This window comes from Elgaria multicarinata, chromosome 1 (assembly GCF_023053635.1).
Source record: "Elgaria multicarinata webbii isolate HBS135686 ecotype San Diego chromosome 1, rElgMul1.1.pri, whole genome shotgun sequence".
NCBI classification, from domain to species: domain Eukaryota; kingdom Metazoa; phylum Chordata; class Lepidosauria; order Squamata; family Anguidae; genus Elgaria; species Elgaria multicarinata.
In genome coordinates, this window is record NC_086171.1 from 330,452 (window position 1) to 356,069 (window position 25,618).

The following is a 25,618-nucleotide window of genomic DNA, read 5'->3' on the forward strand; positions in this document are numbered from 1 at the left end:
GGGGTCGAGGGTGGGCCAAGGGAGGCGGTTGCAACTTGGCAGCCAGAGGGGGCTTAGCCCGAGGAGCCGGGGGCGCAGGGGACAAGGGCGCTCCGGGGCTTCCTGGAGGGAGCCAAGCGCAGCAGCGTATCCGATGCCTCTGTAGGGGCGCAGCCTTTACGCCCCCCCCCCTCCCCAGCCCTTTGCCTTACGCCCTTCCTCTGGCGCGTGCATCAGGACATGCCTGGTTTCGCCAGACGTGGCTTCCCTCCCCTGGTTGACATTGGTCTGAGTGCCCCCCACGAGGCAAGGTAGGCCCCGTAAGCACGCGAAGGAGGGGCCTGAGCTTTTTGGGCTGCAGACGCAGCCCGGCTGACGCCCCCCACTTGTAGGGGACAGCGAATGCCGGCGCATCTAGCCGCGCCCTGTCGATACGGAGTGGCAGCAGCGGCTCTCCCGCCAGGAATTCAGGCGAGATGCTTTCGCCCCCCTGCCTTCCCCCGAAGACGCTGCCGGGGATTCCTGGCGCGCCCAGTAAGGCCCCGGACCCTCAGCAACAGCCCCTGCACTCAGGCCACTGCCTTCTCCGCCCACAGCGCTTACGGTAAACTGTGGCAGGAGTCGCGGCTGACCCTGAAGGACCTCCTGGCTCAGGAGCTGCCCAGCCAGCAGGCCAAACCCGAGCGGAGCCGGCCGGTCTTCTACCACACGGTGGCCACCCTCTTCCTGCGCTACGTGCAGACCGCGCAGCGCCTCGAGGCCTGCTACGACCAGGTAGTCCACCCGCAGAAGCGCGTGGTGCTGCGGCGCCTGCTCGATGGCGTGCTGGGCCGCATCCTGGAGCTGAAGCAGGAGCTGGTCGAGCTGGACATCTCTGAGTACCACTACATGGACCACGTGCTGCAGGAGCTCAAGCTGACGCCGGTCAGTGTCCGGCTGGCGGGGTGGGATGGTGGCCTGTGCCCACCCCAGCCCATGTGGCAGGACGAGCTTGACTTGGTCTTCTTAGATGGTGGTCTGAGGGCGGGAGAGTGTTCCTCACGCCCCTTACTGTGGTCAGGTGACCCCTGTGATGGTGGAGTAAGACTTGCTCAGAGCTGGACCGAACCCATAAGAAGTCATTATTGAGCTGATTTGGTGGCAGTGATGACGGCAGTGGCAAAAGCCCCGTGGCACTATCCGTGTCGCCCAGCAGAGCTTCCCTGGGCAGGGCAGGGTCTCTTGAAACCTGGCTCGTTGCGTCCCGCAGCAGAACTGGAGGAGGAACCGGGTCTGGCTCAGTCCAAGAAGTAGAGATTGCCTCTCTGAGAGAGGGTGTGGTTCTTCCACAGAGGCCCTTCTTTGGGCTCATGCCCACCCCTACCCCCACCCCACACACTGTCTGAGGCATGGCAGGTAGCGCTCTCCCAAGAGAGGCTCACTTGGCACATGCCTTGAGGCCGTTTAGCAAGTACCAGGCAGACAAATGCTGTTTTGCCTCCCCAGGCTTTTCAGTCCTCTGAGCATTGCTTTTACGTTTCTTGCTATTTGTTTTTAGTTCTGCTGATTGCTTTTATACCACTCTTTTCTACCATGGAGTTTCAGTGTTTGAGTTTCAATGTGTTCTGTTGTTACTTGAACTACTTGTAAGCCTTCCTGGGAACCTGTTGAAGGTGGAGTTTGCATCAGATCAAGTAACAGCTGGCGTCCGCATGGAGCGCTTTGCAGACCTGCCTGGGTTGATACCCACTGTCTTGGCTCCACCCCCTGCGGTTGAGGAAAAGGGAGGCCCCATCCAGAGTGGGTCTGTGTCAGCCTGCGCTCCGTCGGGGGCCCAGATGAGCAAGGGGACAACCACCAGCCCCGTCCCCTCATCGTCTTCCCAGGCAGACATGGAGGTGCCCATTCCCAAGTACTTCCTGAGCGAGCGTGCCAAGGTCCTCCAGGAGCGGCAGGAGGTGCTGGCGGGACTCCTCACACGCGTGGAGCCCAGCAAGGCCATGACGGTAAGTCTCTCGCTTCCGTCCCCAGGGGGCGGTGGGGGGCCATCTGGCAGGCCTGGCTAGGGCAAAGTTGCTGCAGCATTTGGGAAGTGTCTTTGCCTGCAGCCTCCTCCATCATCCCCACACTCCTCCTCTTGGCTGGTGCTGCACTGCCAATGTGGCCAGAAGCCAGGCCTGCTGAGAGGCTGAAGAAGAGACTCTTTGGGCATCAACCCCCAACCCCTCCCCTCGGGATCGGGTTCATCGTCCAGGTTGCGAGGCCAGGCCCATCCCAGACACTGCGCATGTGGGCAGGCTGTTCCGCTCGTGGGTTCCCATGGCATCGTCATTCAGGACAGCCACAAGGGCTCTGGCCGCACGCCTGCTGAAAGAACTGCCTTTCCCCAGCCGCCACGGGCCCTCATGCCCCGGGAGGAGGCGGTGAGGCTGATCCAGATGGCTGAGCGGATGCGCCAAGGCCGCCTGCGGGCACGCTTCATGTGGGAGATCCGGAGGGACGAGGAGCGCGAGAGGAAGGTGCGGGAAGGTGGCATCTTTGAGCCCAACCGAGAGATGGCTGCCATCTGCATCCAGAAGGTGAGTGAGGAGCAGGGGTGTTGCAGCTCTGTGCTGAGGGTAACAGAGAAGGGCCAAAACACAGGGTTCTTCTGGCCTCAGGGCAAGAGGGAGCCGCCACCGCCGCCCATCTCAACACTCCTGGGGCCCTGGTATGACCTGTTCAAAATCTGCCTCCATGCATCCTCCAGGAGAGGGGCTGATCCTGGGCTAAGGGGGTGGGTTTCATCAGCCCCACTGGAGCTGCTTCACAGCCCATCGCCTGATCCCTCCCCAGCAGCTGCCTCGGCCTTCACCTTCCAGCCACAGCTCTTCTCTGTAGGAGACGGGCAGGATCCGGGGCTGGCAGCTGCTTGGCTCTTGTCCCTTGGAGGGCAAGTCATGGGAGTTGAGGGCGGGGAGGTGCTTGGCTTCTCCAGCCACCAGTAAGCAAAGGGGCTGCCTGTGAAGGACTTGTGGCTTCTGCCCCAAATGTCTCTGCGGCAAGCCTGCCTCTCTAGGCAGAGAGCAGCTGCGTGGCCACCTGGCAGGGTTGCTGTAGTAATGGGAGTTCCTGCTCCGACAGGGGGGCTCATGGGGGCCTTTGTGGTCTCTCTCAGCCCTGATCCTGAGTCTAAGGGCCTTTGCGCATCTGTTGCTATGCACTGAACAGCCCTGGCTGAGTGCATCTCACTGAAGGAGCAAGTCATGTGGCTCTTGGATAAATAACATGCCCATCCCTAAAACTGGAGCAGGCTTCTTGGAACAGGAGTTTTAGTGGGCCAGATGAGTCACAGACAGGCTTGGATCTCTTGCATCTGGGCCCACTGCTTCCAAGTTTCCTCTCTACCCATGTAGACCTGCCCCACAGGAGGATAATGCTCCATGCATTGAGCTGAGGAAGCTGCAAAAAACCTCCATTCTGCAAAAGCCTCAGTTCTTTCAGTCTCTGTTCATAGGGCTTTGTTGCCAGACCCCTGATCATCCTGGTTGCCTTCCTCTGAACACGCTCCAGCTTGTCTGCGTCCTTCTTGAATTGTGGAGCCCAGAACTGGAAGCAATACTCTAGATGAGGCCTAACCAGGGCCGAATAGAGAGGAACCAGGACCTCACGTGATTTGGAGGCTATACTTCTATTAATGCAGCCCAAAACAGCATTTGCTTTTTTTGCAGCCACATCACACTTGAAGATTATAATGTGTTCTGCTCCACTTATGACCCTACCTGATAAACAGGAAAAACACAATGGGTTTCATCAACATATTTGTGCAGACTTGGATGCCATTGTTTTGACAGAGTCTGTTATGGGCAAGGCTAGTGCACCGTCTGGTTGTGTTGTTGTTGTTGTTGTTGTTATTTACATTTATATACCGCCCCATAGCCAAAGCTCTCTGGGCAGTTTACAAAAGTTAAAAACATTGAACATTAAAAAGAAATGTACAAAATTAAAAAGCATAAAATACAAACAAAAACACACAATATCCATTTAAAAACAACTATTCTGGGGTCAGTTAAAAAACTCAGTATATCTTGTTAAATGCTGTTAAATGGCTGGGAGAAGAGAAAAGGATTGGATACCGTTATGGATACCTTTCAGCTTGTGCAACCTGAGAATGTGGACAAACTCCTTGGAGGACGGAGGCCACCTACTACTTGCCTTTTCAGATCTTTGTCCATCCTGGCTTGTGAAATCTACCAGAGCTGGGCTGGAAATCTGGATCTCTGAGGTGGTAAATGCCTCCTTGAGGTCCAGTGAGGGCCCTTGTTGCAGAAACCACATTTAGATCCTATGGTTCGGATAACTCCTGCCCTGTGTCAAATTTGCCATTCTTGGCCAAGGTGTTGGAGTGTGTGGTGGCCTCACAACTCCAAACCGTTTTGGATTAAACTAGTTACCTAGATCCATTCCAACCAGATTTCAGGCCTGATTATGGGAGGGAAACACCCTTGGCTGCCCTGGTTCATGACTTACGCTGGAGAATGGATGGGGTTAAGGTACGATGCTTTTGGTTCTTTTAGACCTCTCGGCAGCTTTCGATACCATTGACCATGGTATCCTTTTGTATTTTTCATTCAGATTGGGCTTAGGAAGCATGGTTTTAAAATGGCCTTCCTGGAGGAGCGGTCTCAGGTGGGGGCTGGGGTATTTCTGTTCCACCTGTGTAGGGTGCTGCAAGGTTCTGTGTTGTCCCCCATGCTTTGTAGCACCTACGTGAAACTGCTGTGGGGGCGTAGCAATATATGCATTGTAGTGTGTAGAATTGATAAGAATGTATTGTATCTTCTAGGTGCGACTAGTTCTGTAAGTAAATTGTGAGATAACTATGAGTAATGGAATATATTCATGGAAATGGAGAGAGGTTGCCACGAACGGGTCAGTCCAGTCCTGGAAGCAGGACATAGCTAAACGTAGCAGGGAGACTTCCGTCTGGGTGTTACTGGTATCAGTGTCAGACCTAGTTACATCAAGGAAAATGGGAATGGTGGTATGACCAGGTCCGAAACGAGGGATGAGGTCATTGGCATCACGGGGGTTACAAAAGGTCATGGTTTCATCAGTTCAAAAGAGAGATCCTGGGAGAATGAGAAGCCCACTAGGCGTGCTTAGGCCAGCTTGGCCCACTATGCCTTCGTTTCGGTAAATAGGAACTTTTGATATTGACTGTTAGATTGAGAGGAACTGAGGTTTTACTACGGCCCTTTCTACACCTGCCTTTTTTCCCCTGGGTCGTCCCGGTGCGTCCAAATGACGTACAGGGGATCCCGAGATAAGGCAAGAATGATCCCTTCATTTTTCCACGATAACCAAGACCTCGGTTATCCCGGTTTTACCCGTGGTCCCAGGGTGATCCTGAGGACCGCAGGTGGTGTGGGCACCCATCCCAGCTTCTTCCCGCCTCCCCGCAAGTAGTGGGAGTCAGCAGAGGGAAGGAGCTGGGCCGGTGGGGGGGGGGGAGTCCAGAGACATCAAGGGTGGGGGGGAGCAGGTTCGAGGGGGTTGTTTGTTTTTGCTTACTTTTCGCAAGTGCACTCCGGCTCCTGTGTTTGTTTTTTTAAATGATGGGCGTGATGTCCTTCTTCCTTTCCTGGATGTCACACTTCTGTTTGGACGCCCTGGGATGATCCCGGAAGTAGGTATGTCTGGGATCATCCTCCCTTCCTCCCCGAAAGTCCTTAGGTGTAGAAAGGGCCTGTGTTACCAGTATGCTTGCTAATATCTTCATTGTAATTTTAGTGATTAACTTGTGTATATTTAGGAATGTTTGTGAACTGCCTCATTTTAGATAAAGCCTGTTTTGCTCTTACACTGTTTGAGCAATAAAAATGTATTCTTTGAAACCTTATTTACGTTGTTAGTCTTAAGTGATGTTTCAAGGGGCACTACCCATATGATTTAAATCCTGAAGACAAAAACACTTGGTAAAGACTTGCAAATCTATCACTGAGTGGGGCCTGTCCTTTAAAGCTGCTGAATTCTCTCTCTGGATATGGCGAATCTCAGATGCAGCCATTCAAGTTTGGGAAACAAGCTAGTCAGAGCGAGAAGCAGTTGCTCGTCTCTGGGGAAGTCGTCCGGAGATTTGGGCTGAAATGCCATCAGTATGTGGGTGATCCTCAGGACTGCCTCTCGTTTCCATCCGCACATCCCAGAGAGGCTTTGGAACTCTCGAAGCAGTGGCTGGAATGGATGAGGGTGAACAAGCTGAAACTCAATCCAGACAAGATGGATGTACTGTGGGTGGAGAAACCAACTACTTCGGATGGAGGTTTACAACTGGTCTTAGGTGGCGCTGCCCTCCCCCTGAAAGACCCAAGTATGCAGTCTGGCTGTCCTCCTGGACTCTGAGCTAACTGGGGAAGCCCACGTGGCTGCAGGGTCCAGGATAGGGCCAGCTGCTGCAGCCCTATCTGAGGAGGATAGACTTTGCCTGAGTTATCCATGCGCTAGTCACATCCAGGTCAAGCTACTGTAGTGTGCTGTACGTGGGGCTGCCTTTGAAGAGTTTGGAAACTTCAGCTGGTGCAGAAGGCAGCCACCCAAGTACTGGAGGTGGTGTGAGGCAATTTGACCATATAATGCCTATACTGCACCAGTCACACTGGTTGCCTGTTCCCACCCACCCACCCACCTCCAAGTCCAATTCAAAGTGCTGGTTTTGACCTTTAAACAGTTTGGTGCCAAGTTACTTGAAGAACCACCTTCACCCATATCAGCCTGCCTGGGCTTTAAGATCAGAAAGCAACACCCTTCTCATTTGCCCAGCTATGAGAGCAGTTAGGTGGGTGTCCACACAGGAGACGGCCTTCTCTGCAGTGCCTCCAGGTCTTTGGAACAAGTTGCAATTGGAAGTCCATGTCACAGACTTTTAAGAAGGCCTTGAAAACATTTTTTACTGTGGTCTTCTCTTGATATGACTGCTGTTACTGCTGTTGGTTTAATTTCTGTTTTATTGCCATTTTAATGTGCTTTATGTTTTAATCGCTTTTAATATTTTAACTGTTTTATGTATTTTATTATTGAAAGTTGCCTTAGGAGGGCTCCTGCCCTAAAAGGTGACAAAGAGATGTTTTAAGGTCAATTCCCTCCCCCTTTCTGCCCCCCCCCACACTTAAGAAAGGTTACAGACTATAAAAGTATCTCAAACATATGTAAATGAATTAAATATTGGTTTAACTGTGGGGAGGGTTAGGGCTAGGAATGGTTCGTGGAAGTGGCTCTCTGGGCTGGCGCCCCTTTCTGGGACTGGGTCAATCAACAGCTTGGCTAGTTAAACGTGGTCCAAATTGACTCTGACCTCTGCCCCACCATCCATTTCTTGCGCCCTTCTCCCTGCCTGCCCCCCTCCCCCCCCAGATCTGGAAAGGATGTGTGCAGCGAAGACTCACCAAATTCCTGCGCCAGATGGAGATGGAATTCATTGGCATGGTAAGACCCCAGCCCAGCCCACCCCCTTGCTTGGGCTGGGTCCACCCGGCGCTGCCCCACGCCCCGGTGGGGGAGTCCTAGACCCCGGGGTGGGGAACTAGCAGGCCTACAATTCCCATCAGGCCTGGCCAGTTGGGAAGCGCAATGGGAGTGGTCGTCCATCAGCGTCAGGCGGCCCACAGGCCCTCCCTCGCTCCTCAGCTCTTGCCCAGGCAGGCCAGCGCCCCTTTGGCCTTGAATCGAACTTGCCCGGGTCTTCTGCAGCTCGAGCACGGAGGGGGGGGGGGGGTAGCGGGCAGCTCCTGGTTACACCGGCGTAGGTGGCGGCGAGTTAGCGGGCCCGGGGCGCAGAGGCGCTTCCGTAGCTGGTCTAGAAGTGGCCGCCAGTGGATGAGCGGCGGGAGGGACAAAGTGGGGCCCGGGAGAAGTGGCCGGAGTTCGCGGAAAGGCCTCGGCTCCCGCCCGCGGGGCGCTGACACCCAGGGGGCCTCTCCCATTTCCAGCCGCGGTCAGGCTCCCCCGCCCTGCGTCACAGCGGAGGCCAGTTGGGAAGCGTGGGCCACCTCCGAAAGGGCGGCGCGACCCGAAGCGCCACCTCCCGCCCGGCACACGCGGCCGCCAGACCCGGGGACCGGACGCAGCCGCCGAGGAAGCCCGGACGGGCCGCAGCTCTGCCCAGCGCACGTGCCGGGCCAGGCGGGGGTGGACTCGACGCGCCACGGCCCCGCTCGCTTCCTGGGCCAAGCCGGGAAAGGGGGCGACACACACACACGCGGCGGCTTCCTCCCTCCCATTAGCGAGTGTTTAGTTCAGCGTTTTAAATAATTGTGTCCTCGGAATGATATTTAAAATCCATTTGCGGGGCAATGAGGCGGGAAAGTGCCTGCGCGCTGCGGCCGCTGCCGGGCAGGGAAGCGCCGCGCGGGCATATTACAAACTCATTACGGGCTAATTTACACCGCCGCGCTCGGCTCCAAACTCCATTTCTCCTAATGGCCTCGCCTGCCTCTCCGCCCGCGCCCCCGCACCCCACCCCCCGGCTCGGGGGCCGCCCGCGTGCCCCCGGTGGGACGAGCATGGGCGCCCGCTCCGCCCGCCCGCCGCTGACCACCGGGTCGCCTCCCCGGCAGGAGCTGGAGCCGCACATGACGGGCCCCTCCCCGGCCATGATCCGGGCGCAGCTGGGAGAAGAGCTGCGTCGCATGCGCCAGGCGGACTACGAAGCCGAGTACCGGGGTGCCCTGGACAACATCCGTGACACCCTCTACGAGGTGGAGGGACCGAGCATGCGCGAGGAGTTGAAGGAGCAGCTGCGCCAGTGGTTCATCGAGTGCCAGTGAGCGGCGCGCCGGGGGCAGGCAGCCTCCGCCCCGGGAGGAGCCCTCCGCCGGGGTGTCTGGAGGCGGCGGCGGCCCGCGGGCCTGGGAGGAAGCCGCGTGGAACTCGGCGGCCCTTCCTTCTTCCTCCAGTGGCAGCCTCGGCATGCCTCTCCCGCCCCCCAGCCGCATGACAGGCCTCCCGCGGGGGCGGAGGAGGAGGGGGGCGGCGGCGGGGACGGGAGGTCGCGCCCTCCGGGCATCTGCCCCCTTGCCTCGCCCTGACGCCCTTGTCCTCCTGCCTGCAGTGACCTCACTGGCCGCTTCCCAGACTACCCCGAGGAGGAGATTGGGGGCTGTGCGGTCCTCTTTGCCCAAAAGACCCCAGAAGAGGTATGGGGGGGAGGACTGAGCAAGGAGAGGGGCCTGTGGGAGACCCGTCCCTAGAGGGCGCACCCCCAAGCCCCGCCCTCGAATAGCCTCCTTTCCCCCTCCTCGCCCAGCTCAGCCCTCTCGCCCGCCCCCGTCCCTCTCCCCACACCAGGTGAGGGATGACTTGGACTTGGCTGAGATCAAGGCAGACACTAAGAAGAAGGAGAAAGGGAAGGAGAAGGACAAAGGCAAGAAGGAGGCAGAGAAGGAGAAGGACAAGAAGCAAGGGAAGGAGAAGAGAGGGGTGAGCCGCCCGCCTGAGCCCCTGTGGAGCGGGGACAGAGGGCCTCCCGGCAGGTGCTGCTGGCCCACTCTCAGCCCAGCCCAGAGTGGGCCTCAAAGCCATTCCTGGCAGGAAGGGTCCCCGGGCAGCCAGTCAGGCACGTGGGGGGGTGGTCCTTCGGTGTGAGTTAACCGACTGGATTTGAGGTTCTCCTCAGGAGGAAGAGGAAGGTCTGATGCTGTCGCCCTCCAACTTCCTAGCAGCCATCAACGAGGGCTTCCTACAGTACACAGGTGAGGTGGGGGTGGGGCGCAGGCAGCAAGCTTGGGGGGGGGGCTCCTCCTCCTCCTCCTCCCTCCAGCTCCTGAGTCACCAGTCCAGGGCAATGGAGCCAATGCCTTTGCTTTAGGAGAGCCTTGCCTGCAGCATCTACCTGCAACCCATCCTCACGTGAGCTTTCTGCCAGAGGCCAGCTGACCAAGCCATGGGCATCTGGCTGGGGTCTCCCCTCCATGCCCCCACATGAGCATAGCAAGGCCAGCCCCCCCCCAAACTGTGGGTGTGGGTGTCTGTGAGTGACATCAGCCGTGCCCCTTCCCAAGGCTGCTGGAACGACTGGGATGAGGTCATCAACTTTGAGCAGCATTACGAGCCAGAACTCATCAAGGCCGAGAAGCGGAAGGAGGTGGAGGTGGAGATCCGACTGCAGGTGGGTGCCGGGGGGAGGTGCGGCACCCGGGGCTCCTTCAGGCGCCCGCCGGTCCCTCGCCCAGCTCCCTCCCTGAGGCGTCCTGCCCTCTCTGCCCTGGTAAGGTGGACGAACTGATGCGTGAGGAGCTCCAGCACCTGAGGCTGGCCGTGGACCTGGAAGAAACAAAAGCTGCAAAGCCCCACAAGGGCAAGAAGAGTGGCAAGGTCAGTGGGGGGGGGGGAAGGGAGCGGGGGGGCACAACAGGGCCTTGAGGGAAGAGCCTCTGTCCCCATCCAAAAGCACAGATTTTCAGAAACAATTTTCTCTGACTTCTTTGGAGCAGAAAAAAGGGAAGAAAGGCAAAAAAGAGAAGGACCTGACCCCAGAAAGGTACGCCCCTGCCCTGCCCTCCCCCCTCCTCTCCCTCCATCTTCCCCTGTGTGTGTTGCCTGTTCCTCTGTGGAACACAGAAATCTAGTCATCACCTTGTGCAAAGGAGGTGATTTCTTTCTCTGAACCATCACTTGGTATATATGGTCTGTCTAGTTCAGCACCCAGTTGTCACAGGGGCCAATTAGTAGCCATTGATGGCCTTCTCGGCCTTCTCCTCCTCCAGGAATTTGTCTAACTCCCTTTAAAGCTATCTGAATTGGTGGGCGTCACTCCATCTTATGGTAGTGACTTCCATAGCTTTAACTCTGCGCTGTGGGAAGAAGTCCTGTCCTGAATCTCCCACCCATCAGCTCCATGCAACCACCCTGCTATGTCCTAGAATTATGAGAGAGGGAGGACAGTGTCTCCCTGTCCACTTTCACCGCACGTGCATAATTATGGATACCTTTGCCATGCCTCCCCTCACTTGCCTTCTTTTTTCCTAAGCTAAACAAGCGATGTAGGGGAGTTGTTCCAGCCCTTTGGTCAGTTGGGTTGCTCTCTTCTGCACCTTTTCCAGCTCTGTGACGTTCTTTTTGAGCCACTGCAGTGACCGGAAGTGTACCCAGTATTCTAAACATGGTCACACAATAGTTTTGTATAACAATGGTATGATATTGGCAATGTTATCCTTTATTCCTTTCCTAATGATCCCCAGCCTCCACACACAGGGTTGGCATTTTCACCCGGTTACAATCCCAATATCTGTCTCGTGGCCCAGTCACTGCCAGCTCAGAGCCCATCAGCACATGTGTGAAGTTGGGGTGTATCACTTTACACTTGCTTACGTTGAACCATATTTGCTGTTTTAATGCGCTTTTGCCCACTTCAGGGCAATCCTTTTGGAACCAATGAAAATAAAGTCAGCAAAGCTGGCCACCTCAGTGCTCACCCCAAATTCCAGATCATGTATGAGCAACTTCAAAAGCACCAGTCCCAATAGAGTTCCTTGAGGGTCTCCGCTTTTAATCCCTTTTCGTCATGAGACTGTCTGTTTCTGGTCTCTGCTTCCTACCCTGCAGCAGTTGCTGGGGAACATGGGTGGGAGGGTGCTGTTGCACCACGTCCTGCCTTGTTGGTTCCTGGCCGCTGGCTGGTTGGCCACTGTGTGAACAGAGTGCTGGACTAGATGGACCCTTGGTCTGATCCAGCATCAGGGCTCTTCTGATGTTCTTACCCTTGAAGCATAGGGCCACTAGGCAGAGCGAGGCAGCCACCTCACACAGCTGATTTTGGGTGACATTAAAGAGCAGCAAATTGTTAGTGGTTTAATTTATTGTATCTTGACTCGCATGGAGAAGTGTTTGTTGGATTTTCTGCTTCAGATGCCAAAATAAACTTAGCAGTCTTCCATTGGGTTTGGTGGGGGAGGGGGCATTCCGCCTCACGCAGCAAGGTGCTTTGGGCCAGCCCTGTTTAATCAGTGCCCACCCATGAGAAGACCTCTCCTCTTATCGGGAGCCTTCGGTGCACCTGTCAGGAGGTTTTACAAGCATTTTGGCAGTCAAAGGCTTTGGCTAGACCTACCGGAAAGTCCACGACGGAAGAGGGGAGAGCCCGCGATGCAAGTATTGCGGGCTGTCGCCCTAGTACAGATGTCAGGCGAGGCAGCTCAAGGAGAGAGCCGTCGTGTCCGGCATTTTTTTTCCTTAAAGGGACAATGCGCATGAATGCTCATGCGCACAGGTAAGGTTTTTTAAAAAAACTTAAATTCATTTCCCTGCTCCCCCCACCCTGCCCCCGATGGGCGCATCTCCCAGCTCCTCGTGAGAAATCACGCATGGAGCCGGGAAAAACTGCTTACACGGGCCACATGCTCGCGGTCTCAGCCTCAATACCGGGCCAAAAGTGGTTCCCATTATCCCGGGGCAAGGGAAAGTTGATCCCTGCCTGAGCCCGGGATACCCTGTACATCATCTGAATGCACAAAGGCGATCCCGGGTATCAGCCCGGGATAACCCCTCATCTAGCTATGGCCAAAGTAAACAAGCCTGCTCTGTCTCCCCTGCCTACATGCTTGGTGGCTCTAAGAGAGATTAATGAGGCTGGACTTCCCTTTGCAGGGGCCAAGTAATGCTCCTCCTGCAAGGCCTGCCTTGTGCAATGCAGCGTCCTGTTCCCCACAGTGGCTAACCCGATGCCCTCTCACCCTCACCCCCACCTCCACCCCGCCGCCTCTGCCATCAACAGGGACGCCCACAAGTAGGCCAGGAAGCCACAGGAGTCTGCAGGCGTAGTTTGCTGCTCCTGCTGCTGCTGCTGTTGCTGCCGCCCATCACTGGTGGAAAGCTGGAAGCCCCTCCTGCCCGCCAGCCAGCCCCTCCTGCCCTCACTCAGACCTGTCGGCCTTCCCTTCCTTGTGGCCCCTCTGGGAGGAGGACCCCCACCAGGGTGGGAGGGGGGTGACACTGGTCTCCTCCCTTCTCCTTCAGGACCATTGACTCTCTTTATGAGGAACTGGTGCTTCAAGGCATCATTAGAAAGCCCCAGAAGGTGCAACTCACAGAGTACTCAGGTGAGTGAGAGACCCAGGTCTCCCCCTCCCCACCCCCACCATCTTGCTCATAGGAGGGAGGGAGGGAGGGTCACCTTTGAGTGGAGGCATTTGCAGAATGGGCTTGGCCTATAAGGGCAGCGCCTAAAACTTCCCGCGAACAGTGAACAGTAACAGCACTAACAAATGCACGCTGCCTGTGACTTGGAAGTTCCATCGCTCTGCAGGTGTTGAGCAGAGCGCAGAAGTGGTGCAACCCATGCTGTGCTACTCTGTGGGTTGGAGTCTGCCTGCTGGCTGGCAGAGCACTTCAAGGGTGGAGCTCAGTGGGGCGAGGACTTCAGAAGATGGGGAGCTCGTGGGGCCTCTGATACCCTGCTGGTGCATTCTGTCCCTGAGCTTAAATGGCCCGTTTGGGGCTTCTGTGGCGAATGGTCCTGCACCCCTCCATTCCCCGTGGCCCTGTGCCTGCTGGCCAGAATTCAACCTCGCGACTGGGGCTTCCGTAAGTGTGTTGGGGGGAACGTTCTTTCGTTTGTCCCGAGTGCTCTGCCGATCAACATTCTTTGGAGACCTTTCATTCGAGTGTCCTGAGCAGGAGGGAAATCTTTCTCCACGCCATGCATAACTTTACAGGCTCCTGCCATGTCTCCCCTTACTCGCTTCTTTCTAAACTAAAAAGCCCTGAATGTTGTAACTTTTCTGCAAAGAGCAGCTGCTGCAGCTCCTTGTTCATTTGGGTTGTCCTTTTCTCCACATTTTCCAGCTGTACCGTACCCTTTTCAGATATGGTGACCTGCAATGTGCCACAGTCATTTAGGGAAAATGTGTCATCAGAAGCTGCAGCTGGCATTTTCCTGCCTCTCCTCTCTTGGGCTCCCCCTCTTGCCCTTGGGGTGGGGTGGGGAGATATGGGCACGGCCTCACCCAGGCTTGACTCCAAGCCCTCTCTCTAGTGACAGCCCTCAGCACTGGAACTCGTGCCTTTAAGCATGTACAGAGAGCCATTGTTCATGGTCAGCCATAGTTTAACAGTGCTGGGAGGGACCTTGGAGGCTGGTAAGTGGAGCCTCTACCCCACCCATGGGGGTGGATGACTGTGCTGCCTGGACATGTCTGCCCAGGGAGCCCCTGGTGCGCCTCTGCCACGCTTAGCATCTCCTTTTCCGCTAGGTGACTACTGCTACCTGGGTACCATCCTACGCCAGCAAGACATTGAGCCTATACCCTCAACGCTGGATGTGCGGCAAAACATTGCCCTCTACGCTATCCTACGCCTGGGTAGGGTCCCACGATGGTGGCCATGCTCCCTCCCCGAACGCCAGTGTGGGGTTGCCTGAAGAGCCTCTTCTCTGCCCCCTTCCTCCCCTCCCCCTGCTGCTAAGGCTCTGAGATCCTTCTCTCTCACCTCCATCCCCCCACCTCTCAGGCTCTCAATCTGTGCATGAGTTGGCCCCCCTGGTGAAGTCCCTCCTCCTGGCCGGTCCAGCAGGCACTGGGAAGAAGATGCTGGTGCATGCTGTGTGCACTGAGACAGGTGCCAACCTTTTTGACCTCTCGCCGGACAACCTGGCTGGCAAGTATCCTGGCAAGAGCGGCCTCCAGATGATGGTCCACCTGGTGCTCAAGGTACTGGCCTGTCAGACCAGGGAGTACGATTCAGGGGAAGTGCCAGGGTCTGGCTGGGAAGAGTGGGCATCCCTCCCTGTCTGTGGAAGGGGAGGTGTTCACGGGGTTGGAGGGCAAGCAAAGGGCTCCCAGAGTCCCATGGCGGAGGAGGAGAAGCTGGCAGGTGTCTCCCAGGAGTGTCTCTGACTGTGGATCCTCCAGAGTCAGGCATGCTCTTGCCAAGGCCAAAGGGGCACATTTTCCACAGCTTTTCTGTGCCAGGGTGGCATCTGGCCAAGGAAGAATGTGAATTTAGGAGGGAAAGCAGCGTCCTGCTCAGGAACATTCGATCAAGAAGGGCAGCAAGCATTTGAGAGAAAAGACAAGGGTCCCATTTACATGTTTCTTTTATTTGCTACATTTCTATACTACCTAGTAGCCAAGCTGTCTGTGCAGTTCACAAAAGTTCAAACTCCAAAGTACAACATCATAAAATACACACTTTTAAAAGTTTAAAATAGAATAAAACTCCAGTAAAAGCCAGCAGCAGTATTAACATCGAAAAGACAACTGTGCATTTAAAAACAAATCTGAAGGACTACAAAGCCTGGAAAAGGAAGGTGGTCTTCCCCTGGCACCAGAAAGGCCCCCGAGCTAGTAGCTGCCCACATCAGCTGACTTGGCGTGGGCGCAAGGGTCTATGGAGATGACTAGGGCTTTTGCAGATCCACATGAGAAGAGACTCTCCTTTGGGTAGCCTGGCCCCAAGCTGGTTAGAGCTGTACAACCATTCCAGCCCTTTGGACTGGGCCCAGAAGCAGTGGGTGCAGCCTGTGCCTGGCCCCACAAGCTGCCTGCTCGCCCACATTCTTGATCCTGCCTTTCAATACCATTGTCTACTCCTTGTCCAATCGTTCTTAAATACTCAGCAGTGGTGCCGGTGTCGGGGGGGGGGGGGAGTGTCATGGGAAATGACAATTGAGGTTCAGGAATAAAGAAAACGGATGCAGCTTGTTACGTGACCAGAGCTTGGCTTGCGGGGTTCTCTCTGCTTCCCTCAGAATCAGGCCCTGAGTGAGAATAAGGGGGCTGAGTCTCAGTTGGACTTAATCCTAGGGGCAAATCCAAGGAACAGGCAGGCAGGCACAGCCTGGCATTGCGCCTTTCCTCCGATCCCAGTTCTTCCAAACCATCCTCCATGCCTCGAGCCGTCCAGCAGTACGTAAAGTACGCCGAAGAGGAGCAGCCAGAACATTCAGAACCAGGCAAAATGTCAGGCACTCGACCATCTTACTAGGTTTTTTTGAGGAATGATGTGAGAGGTGCCTTGCTATGAAAATGAACTCTCGACCTCAGGAAATGCGGGCGGCCTTCCCCGGCTTCCAGTGTTGGCTGCCGTGGGTAGGAAGCACTGAGCCCAGGGCACCGTGTCCCATGTGCTCTTTGTTTGGCCCTTGTGAAGGACTCCGCCTTTCCCCTTCATGCTATTTTATCCATTCATGAATGTATGAGTTGCCTTTTGGAGTGGGTCGTTTCAAATAACTTCAGGGAATGCCTGTCCTGTTGCTTTAAGTTCAGCACGGGGCGCCTGGCGTGGAGTCCTGCCAATGGCGGAAGCCCGGAACGGGGCGGCACCCACTCCCAGGTGTCTGAGCTTAACCCCACAGTCCAAGGGTTCAAACCAAGATGGGCAGATGTTTTTGTTTGTGATCCCCACGGTTTCGTTGTATTTGAACATTGTGGTGTTTGGGATGTTTTGTATTTTTACTTGATGGTTGCTTTGGTATTTTGTGTTGTTAGCCACCCTGTGTTCCGGGATACAAAAAGATTGATTGAATGAATATTCACAGTGAGATTAGAGGACCACAAGTATACAAGCCCACATGTAGCTGTGGGCAAACGGGTTCAGCACCAAGGCCATCGTCCTGCGGGTGGCCTTTGGCAGTGAAAGCCAAGCCAAGGGCTGCGGTGCCTGGACTGCACTGGGCTGTTGATGGCCCCTGACTTCAGTGGGATGGGAGCAGCCGGGAGGTCTGGGGCCACAGCCGAGGCCCTGTTCAAAAGGCCTACTTTCAAGAGCAAATGACCGTGTGAGTGTGTGAAGAGCGTGTTTCTGGGCCTGGGCCAGGCAGCTGCAGCCAAGTTCAGTGGAGCGTGTCCATTTCAGGCATAAAGGCAGGCGGTACTGAGCGGGCATTCCTTGGGACCCAGAGATATCAGAGACAGCAGCGTAGGCTGCTAGAGCAATAAGCACTTTGTCTACAAGAGCTGGGTCAGCCACGTCTGCATTTTGGGGGTTCTCTCAAGGGCAGCAAGCGGACCATTGTTTTAAGCCAGGAAGAGGCTGCTGAGCCTTTGGCCAATGCAGGCGCAGAAGGAGGGATTCACCCAGAGGAAGAGGCGCCATGCAGGGTGTGAGCTGTGTAGGAAGGTGGGTGGCCCTTGAGCTTTGTTCCACAGCCTCACTTGGCGCTGGCTGCCTTGGTGGGGTCACCTTCTTAGGGTGGCCATATGGGAAGGAGGACAGGGCTCCTGCAGCTTTAACTGTTGTAATGAAGAGGGAATTTCACCAGGTGCTGCATGCATACAAACAACACTTGTGCTGAAATTCCCTTTTCTATGCAACTGTTAAAAATACAGGAGCCCTGTCCTCCTTTCCATATGGTCACCCTAACCTGAGCTGAGCCTTGGCAGCACAGGGCATGGCGGTGGGGGGTGCTGCCCTGGGGGCGGGTTGGCCCTTGGTGAGCTGCCCACTGCCCAGCCTCCCCCCTCCCTTTTGCCTACCTGGGGCTCAGGGTCCGGTCACTGCTCAGGCTTCTCTTCTCTCCCTTCCCCCACTTCAGGTGGCTCGCCTTTTGCAGCCGTCTGTCATCTGGGTGGGCAACGCTGAGAAGACATTTTACAAGAAGGTCCCACGAGAGGAGAAAGAGGTGGGTGCTGAGGGAGGTGCTTCCCCTGCCAGGCAAGGGCTTCTTGCCAGAGGAGGGTGGGAGTGCAGGGCTCTGGCATGAGGGGTCGCAGCCCCGCAGGCCTGCTCTGACATCGTGATGGTGGGGTGGGGATATAGGGGAAGCAACGTGCTGCCAGGACAGAGGAGGCTGCCGTATTCTTAGGCCCAGCCTTGTCAACACTGACTGGCAGCAGAGGCGCTCTCTTTCTCCAGGGTTTCAGGCAGGGTCCCTTCCCAGGATCGAACTGGGGACCTTCGGGGCCATGGCTCAGACCCTGCTCTGCATACAGAAGGTCGCAGGTTTGATGCCCAGCAGCTGCAAGTAGAGCAGGAAAACTCCTGCCTGAAACCCTGGAGAGCCGTTGCTGCCAGCCAGTGTTGACAATCCTGGGCTAGATGGACCCAGCGCCTGACTCCATATAAGGCCACTTCCGCTGCCCATGTGCATGCAAAGCAGGGCCCCCCCACTGAGCCACAGCCCTCCCGTGGCAGACAGCAGCGTTGACTGCAGAGGGCTTGGCTGGATGGCTGCATGCATTGGCCCACAAAGCCAGGCCTGTGGCAGGGGAGGGGGCTTTGAGGCTGGGGCCCTCGAGCAAGAGGGCAAGCCCCTGAACCATCTCTGGCCTGATGTGGTGGTGGTTGCCCCTTCCTCCTCCTCTGCCCCACAGTTTGACCCCAGACGCCTCAAGAAGGACTTGCCCAAAGCCCTGAACCTCCTGAAGGCTGAGGACCGGGTACTGCTGATGGGCACCTCCAGCAAGCCCTACCTGGCCGACGTCAAGGGTCTCTGCAAGACCTACGAGAGGATCCTGCTTGTTCCCCGGCCGGACTATGCCTCGCGCTATGGTGAGGGAAGGCAGGCAGGCACTGCAGCCAGCGGCGGACTGGCCCCCACCCCCTTCCCCCATTTCCGCCCAACCTGTGGGGAGGTGAGGAATGGAGGGGCACACAGCCCACCTTCTTGCTTTAACGATCTGATCCTCACCTAGGAATGTGTTCCAGGCAGCATTGGTCTTTCTTGTGGCTTAAGAGCTACCCTAGGCCAGAGCTGGAAGAGCTCAGGAAGTGGGGAACGCCCCCAGCCTGCCACAAGTGTTGGAATGCCCACTCCCTCCTACCCACGCAGACACAGCTGTCTCTCCTGTCCCACTGCTGTGGGGTGCTGCAGCCGGAGACCCGGAAGCTCAGGAGCCGCCATGGATGCTGGCAAATCCTCCTGGTCCAGGGCTCGTAGACCTCAGCGCACAGGTGGAGAAAAGTATTCCCTGGGGCTGCTGTGGACTGGGATGGAGGGCTGTGTGTGCTGTGCTGCACTGAGCAGGCTCTGCAGGGCAGGGGAGCTAGCCAACAGCCTCCAAATCCAGGTCTCCAAGGGGCTTGGAGCCACCACCGGGGCTGTACAGGTTTCTGTCCCCACACATTCTCAACCCCCTCCCAAAAAAAAATGATTCTGCCTCCGCACAGGAAAGGTTCTTTCAGTCCTCAGATTCCTAACGTTTCAGTAACTTAAACCTCAGCTTTTAGGAAGAGAGCTTTGTCCTCCCAAGAGAGGGCGTGGAGCAAAGTTAATACGCAGGAAATGTGAACGCAGATGACAAATGCAAGAGAGAGAGAAAGGTGTGAAGGATCAGAGCTCTCCTGCTTTGCAAGCCAGAGGAATTCCAATGTGCCCCCCCCCCCCCGTGTCCTGTGCAGCCACAATGCATCAGGGTCCAAATACTGCCGACTCCCCAATGGCTATTGTGGCTGATGCCTGGGGGGGGGGGGGCGATTGCTCTCACACATCCCTTCATGACAGCAATACAAGCCAGAGGACCGCCTAAGGCATATTTGGTGTCTGCATCAAATGCTCTTTACAACGCAGTACAATGAGAGCTACATGCAGCTGTAAAAGGAAGTAGGAATGTGGGCGTTTGGGGCAGGAAAGCAAACAGCAAGGTTGAAACGCAGAGATGAGGCAGGGACGGGGCCCCTTCAGGTGGACGTGTGAGCGCAAACCTAAGGGATTCGGACATGATTGCCTTGCAGGACAAGAGTATCTCCCACTGCAGTGCTCAGCAGGCCTGGGGTGGTGATGGTGGGGCTGCGAGGGCATCTGTGGCGGCTGAGAGAGGGAGCAAGAACTTCCTAGTCCAGGACCGAAGCAGAGGGGCGAGTGGGCAGGTTCTCTGGGCCCCAGGATGCCTGAAGGCGCCCTTCTGTAGCCCAGGCAAGGGGGAGCTAGAATGTTTGGGAGGGGGGGGGGAGAGAGATTTCTTCCCTTGTTCATTAGATCATTTGAATAATATATAATCCTATCTTAGTGGCAATGATCGTCTATTTTCCTTAGACCTCCTTTCTTTCCTCTTCAAAATGGTCGTAGGAGCTTCCTCACGTATTACACGTACCTCTGACCGTAGAATGAGGATTAAACGGCATGAATAAAGCAGTGTGTGTTTCTTTCGAGTATTTAGCATTTAGCTTTTGTTCCACGCTGCAGCTTCATAGCACCCTTGACTGCCACGCACCCTGCACACCACCCTGCACACTTCCAAGGCGTTTTGATGTGGAGTCAGTTTGCAGTGCTGAACATTCCTCGTCTGCTCTCAGAACTACAGTTCCCAGAATCCGTTCAAGCTGGTTCCATTTCGAAGAGTGCAGCATGGCCAGAGCCTCAGCTGCAACGGTTAGCCCCCCACCCCCACTACCCCCCTGTGCAAATGATCATCATAAATATTATTTAACTTTCCTTGTGAAAACTCTTGGGGCTTCGTGGAAGTGAACGCAGCCGGGATGTGGATGGCTCACCTGTTCCACCTCGCAGAGCCTTTCCACGTGCCGAACCATAGTCCTGCCGGCCCAATGAAACGTATCTCGCTGCGCTCCTGCAACACAGGCAGGGTCCCCCCACTCCTTGGCTCCCCCCACCCCTCTTTAAATACCAGATAGGTTATTGCTATCTTTTGTGTCATACATATAATAGCAGAAGCATCCTCTTCATCCGATCAGGCACTGTTGTTGCCAGAGCTGAGGTAGGTCCAGAGCAGCCCAAATGCCTGTTGGGGTGAGCACCGGAGGCTGCCTAACTCCCCGCCTCACCTCTCCGCCCACGCAGTGACTTGGCAGCGGCTGATCCAGAAGCACGGAGGGGTCGTGACAGGCAACCTGGACCTGAGTGCCCTGGCCAAGGTGTCGGACGGCTACAGCCAGGGCAGCATGGCCCAGGCGGTGAAGGCACTGCTGAGTGAGAGGCGCCTCCTGCAGCTCCGCAAGAAGCCGCTGAACGCCAATGAGCTCCTGCAGATGCTGGCCAGAGAAAACCCCATCTACCCGGAGGAGGAGGAGATGTTGAAGGTGGGCCCCTGCGTCGTGCGTGCTCAGCTGGGCCAGGGCCCCTCCCGCCCGGCTGCCCACTGCCCTGTGAATCTCCGGGCCCACATGGGAGGACTGCTCCGTGGAGGGTGGCTAAGGGGCTGGTCGTGGCGCGGGCTGGTCTCAGGGACAGGGAGGTAGCCTAGAAGTCCAGCTGGCCTCTTCTCATTGCTCACTCATGGCCTGGTGACCCCAGTTGGGCTCCTTCATCCAATCCTGAACACCATTCCTGCTTTTTGATAGCCAGCATTATTATCTTGATTTCAAAGGGGCAGGGAGAGGCACGTAGCCTACTTGCGTGGGAGACCTCTGGGCACAAGAGCTGCTTTGCTGGGATCCTGTCAGTCAGCCATCAGGCTCGTCCTCTGTCCTGTTGACAATGGCTGCCAGCCAGATGCCTCACAAGTTGTGGGGAGGGGGCAAGGAGAGGGAGAGAGAGGATTCTGCACCCCTCTGCCTGCATATCCTTGTGCAGATTTCCTTGCACAGTGAAGAGGGAGGTTCCTCTCTCTCTCTCTCCCCCTCTCTCTCTCCCTCCCTCTCTCCCGCTCCCTCCCTCTCTCTCTCTCCATTCCCCTCTCCCTCTCCCTTCCTCTCTCTCTCCCTCCCTCTCTCCCTCTCCCTCTCCTTCCCCCTCCCCCTCTCCCTCTTCCTCCCTCTCTCTCTGATATCTTCTGCAGAAAAGGCCAGAATTTTCTCCTAAAGTTCCCTCTTTATTCTGCAGAGTTTGCATTCTTCTATTTTGGTAAAATGTGCCCTTTTAAAAAGAAGCTCTCTTGCCTTTTGTAGCCTTCCCAACTTTGCAATTTAGCCATGCTGGCATCCTTTGAGGCTTGCTTGTAGCCTTTCTCATCTCTGCTCAACATTTTATTTGTGCCTGTGTTACAGTTAGGATTTTAAAACTTCCAGGCTTCATGAAAGGAATTGCCCTTTCTGGCACACAAGCAATTCTTCCTTCCAATTTTCCTGCTAACTTAACTCATTCCTTAATTTTTGAGAAATCCATTCTTTAAGTAAATACAGACTTTTCTCTCCTTTATAAGGCAATTAATACAGCTTTAACGCTTCTAAGGTACAAACATTTTATTGTATGTAGAAATTTAATCTTTTTATGGCTTCATGTTTATATTTATCAAAATACTTTGGAAGCCGTTCAACCTGCCCCTTCATCTGCCTTGGCAGTGGCTGCCGTGCGTTCTCCCCACCCCCACCCCACTGCCCACATCTCAAGGTCACCCCCTGAACTTTGGCTAGGCGTGGCTGTCCCAAGAGCGATAGCTTGAGTCTGGTACCTTCTACAGCGAAAGGTTCTGAGGCTAGATAAGTTTGGTTTCTTTTGTGAGGCCTAAGATACCGGATTCTTTAGGTCCTCCTTGACATATAGGGCAAGCTAGCCCCAGTGAACCCTTCCCTGGTGGCCTTTCTAGAGATTTTAAATTGAGGGAGAACCACGTCTCGTGGATTTCTCTCTGTTCTGCTGGTGCACGATGCGCCCACTCGGCTTGGGGGCTTCTGGGATGCGGAATCTCACCTTAAATGTCCTTTTTAAATTTATTTTTAGTCATCGTCCCCTGCCACCCTATGGCCTTGGTCTCTTTTAAGGGGTTGTCAGTTATTTCTCTCTGCTCACTGCCAACTTCTATTTGATACCTGCTTTGAGGGACGCACGGGTTAAGGGTCATCACGTTGGCTACAGTGCCCCAAGCTGGGTGCTCCCCAGCGCCCTGCCTCTTTTGTCTTGGGCCACGAGTGACCGGCAGATGGACTCTTTCCTTCTTTCTTTTCAGTTCTTTTTTTCTTTTTTTAACATGGAGACATAGATTGTAGATATCAGTAGCAATGAACAGATTTGAGATACGTATCTATGAAGCTACAAGGGCGGCCTGCCCCACTGCATCCTCCATGGGCCGGAGGGCAGCAGCTCACTTAGGGAGTGCAGGCCAGGCTGGGTGGTGCACTCCCGGCTGGCTCTTTCCCCCAACGCTTTGCCCCTGCTCTGCACCCCCAGCACAGCCGGCTCGGGCAATGGCCGCCCTCTGGCTGAGGGCAGGCCCAGCCCTGCTTTTGCCCCAGAAACCCAATGCCGAGAAGGAGGCGTGGCTGCCGCTTCCTCGATGTCCAGCACTGGCAGGGCCCCCACCCACCCCAGTCGCAGGCCATCCCTGCTGCTCTGGTGTGGAGCAGGGGCTGCTGTTCCTGGCCCAGGGAGCTTGGTGCCTCCAGCCTGCCCACTCGGCTCCTGGGAGCACCCCGAGTCCTGGCTGCCACGTGCCCTGCCCGCGTGTTGCCAGCAGCGCCCCTGAGCGCAGCCACTGGTCGTATCTCCCGACTCTGGCTCTCTTGCTGCTGAGGCCAAAGACTTCCCCCCCTCCCCACATTCCATCTCCTCTATCATCCTCAGCAGGGTGGGGGGTGGGCTTTCCTTGGCGGGCTCCCTCCTGCCTCCGGTTCACCAGAGCGGGCCTGTCGGTGTCTTTTGGCAGGAGTGGTACAACAAAACTCCCCTGGGCAAGAGGAAGTTGAAGGAAGAAGAGGAAAAACTCAAGGCAGCCGAGGCCAAAGACAAGAAGAAGAAGAAGAAGAAATAATAATAATGAGGGAGAAGAGAATGGGGCTACATGTGGCAGAGGAGACGGCAACGGCAACGGCAGCAGCATAAATGGGCATGTAGGCAAAGTCTGTGTGTTCTTGCGTGAGTGAGTGAGTGAGTGAGTGAGTGAGAGAGTAATACCGAAAGATGTCCCTAGGAAGCATGCACATGGGAGATGAATTGAAGGCCCTCTGATCACTGGGTGCTGTTATGAATGTGTGTGAAGACTTTGTAATGTGAAGATCTTCTGATCCATCTGAATTGGACCAAGGTGGAGACTTGAGCTAGCTCAAAAGTTAGGTTGGCTGGATTCTGATGTTGGGACTCTGTGTGTGTGTGTGTGTGTGTGTGTGTGTGTGTGTGTGTTCATGTTCGTGTTCTTTGCGGGTTACTTCATGGTCAGAAAGAGGCCTATGGGCCAGTGACCCTCTTTGAGAGGTGAGCCAAGGCAGCTCCATGCCGCAACGGCTTCCTGAGTGTCCTACGGGGATCATGAGGGGCCCTAGAAAGGAAGGCTGGCCTTGAGGTGACCTCCTGGCCCTGGGCAGCCCCGCCAGAGTTAGGCCTGAAACAGTCAAAAGCCCTGGGCTCGGTCTTGGTGACCCTGACAGCTGTCCTGGCCAGAGTCTAAAAGGGCCCAAAGCGGCCCAAAGTCTCTGCCGCAGATTCCGGGGACGGGAGAAGGCACACGTTTGGTTCTTTGGGAAATGACGGCGGGAGGGGAGTGGGCAGCTGTGTGGTGTTGGTGCCAGCTGTGAAAACCTCTGAGGCCAGCCAGCTGCAGTGTGTGCTGCCATGCTGCTTGGAGCTGAGCAAAGGGGACGTCACAAGCTGCCTTGTACAGAGTCGGACCCCAATGATCCATCTAGCAACACTGGCTGGCAGCAGTAGCAGCTCTCACCAGGGCTTCAGGCCGGGTTCCTTCCTAGCCTTACCTGGGGGCTTCTTCAGGATGCCAAACCCTGCGGTATCACTGGTGTGGGATGGCGGTGAGCAATACAGATGGAGGAGGCAGCACGGGCCTTCTGGCAACCATTAGCCCCGCCCCTGCCCTGGCAGACAGCGACTGATCAGGAGTCGCCAGCTACACCTGCGCTGCAACTCTAGCGCAAAGATAGACAGCAGATGTGCTGTACTCATCTCACTCCAGAGGAAAAAGTCAGGGTAAGGCCCCAACTCCCCCCCCCCTCCCCCAGCTTCACGGGGCGGGTGTGCAGTGAGTGTTGCATCGTATAATCGCGCATTTAGACAGCCCTCTAGAGATGCTTCTGGGGCTTGAACCTGGGACCTTCTGCATGCAAAGCAGTTTGTCTTATCCCACTGGGCTGCATCTCCTCGACAAGAACCTGGGTCTTGGGAGGTGAGGAGCCTTCAAGGGAGGCCAGGTCCTCCTTGTCCCTCGGTGCATGCAGTGCACCAGGGACCCTGCTAAAGGTTGAGGCAGGCAGGCAGGCAGGAGCTGGGCTTGGCCATCCCAGTGCTGCTGCCCTCCGAAAGCAATGAGAGGGTTGTGTTTGGAAGGGGGAAGCGGTGGCACTTTGGGGGGTGGCCTGGGGAAGGGTGGTGGTGAGAGGGGCCTTGCCCAGGAGGAGCAGCCTCGAGAGGGCCGCCTTCAGAGCCGCCAAGGCCAACAACATGCTCAACGGACTGAGAGGAGGAGGACTGAGGATCGTGTGGCTGCAAAGGGGGTCATGTGACCCTCCGAAATTCCTACGGGATCTTTTTGCTCACAAAATGTAGAGACTAAAAAGAATAAAGCTGTATTTGTACTTCTGCCAGGCGCTGACTGGTCGCCACCCCGTTCTGTCCCATCTGCACGTGAGCCAGGAGGGGGGTGCTGCACCCAGCCAGGACCAAAGCTTTCCCCAGGTTTGTGCCGCTGAGCAGAAGGCCCAGGTGCTGCACTTCCAAGGGACGTTGAGATGCTGGCAAGGCTGCTGAGGAGGGCTCCCAACAGCTGTGCTGGAACTACGGAAAATCCTTAGACGAGGGCAGGGGCCAGGGGCAGGGGCCGTGCTTTTGAAAGGGACACGCTATAAATCACCACCTCCCAGCTGAGGGCAAGGCCGGCTGCCGGGCTGCTCTGCCCACCGGTCTGGATGA

The 25,618-nt window shown here is 56.0% G+C and overlaps 2 protein-coding genes across 2 annotated transcripts in view; both read left to right on the top strand.

Annotated features, from left to right (window-relative positions):
* Window positions 1–25,618, top strand: part of ABCF2 (ATP binding cassette subfamily F member 2) — a 94,293-nt gene that overhangs the window by 11,364 nt on the left and 57,311 nt on the right. The window lies entirely within an intron of this gene.
* IQCA1L (IQ motif containing with AAA domain 1 like) lies at window positions 382–23,513 on the top strand. The gene is made up of 18 exons (XM_063147560.1): window positions 382–903; window positions 1,845–1,964; window positions 2,349–2,537; window positions 7,351–7,488; window positions 7,624–8,166; window positions 8,553–8,758; window positions 9,047–9,131; window positions 9,611–9,686; window positions 9,996–10,102; window positions 10,207–10,308; window positions 10,428–10,474; window positions 12,949–13,031; window positions 14,184–14,291; window positions 14,440–14,639; window positions 17,465–17,551; window positions 18,243–18,420; window positions 20,669–20,907; window positions 23,409–23,513. The coding sequence occupies exons 1-18, from the start codon at window positions 382–384 to the stop codon at window positions 23,511–23,513; spliced, it is 3,135 nt and encodes a 1,044-aa protein (XP_063003630.1).

Excerpts from the sequence above, each read along its gene's own strand:
- IQCA1L (XM_063147560.1), top strand. The coding sequence starts at position 382 with ATGCCGGCGCATCTAGCCGCGCCCTGTCGATACGGAGTGGCAGCAGCG. Across the intron at positions 8,167-8,552 it reads CCGCTCGCTTCCTGGGCCAA|GAGCTGGAGCCGCACATGAC; the intron begins GCCGGGAAAGGG and ends CCTCCCCGGCAG. Across the intron at positions 8,759-9,046 it reads CAGTGGTTCATCGAGTGCCA|TGACCTCACTGGCCGCTTCC; the intron begins GTGAGCGGCGCG and ends TCCTGCCTGCAG.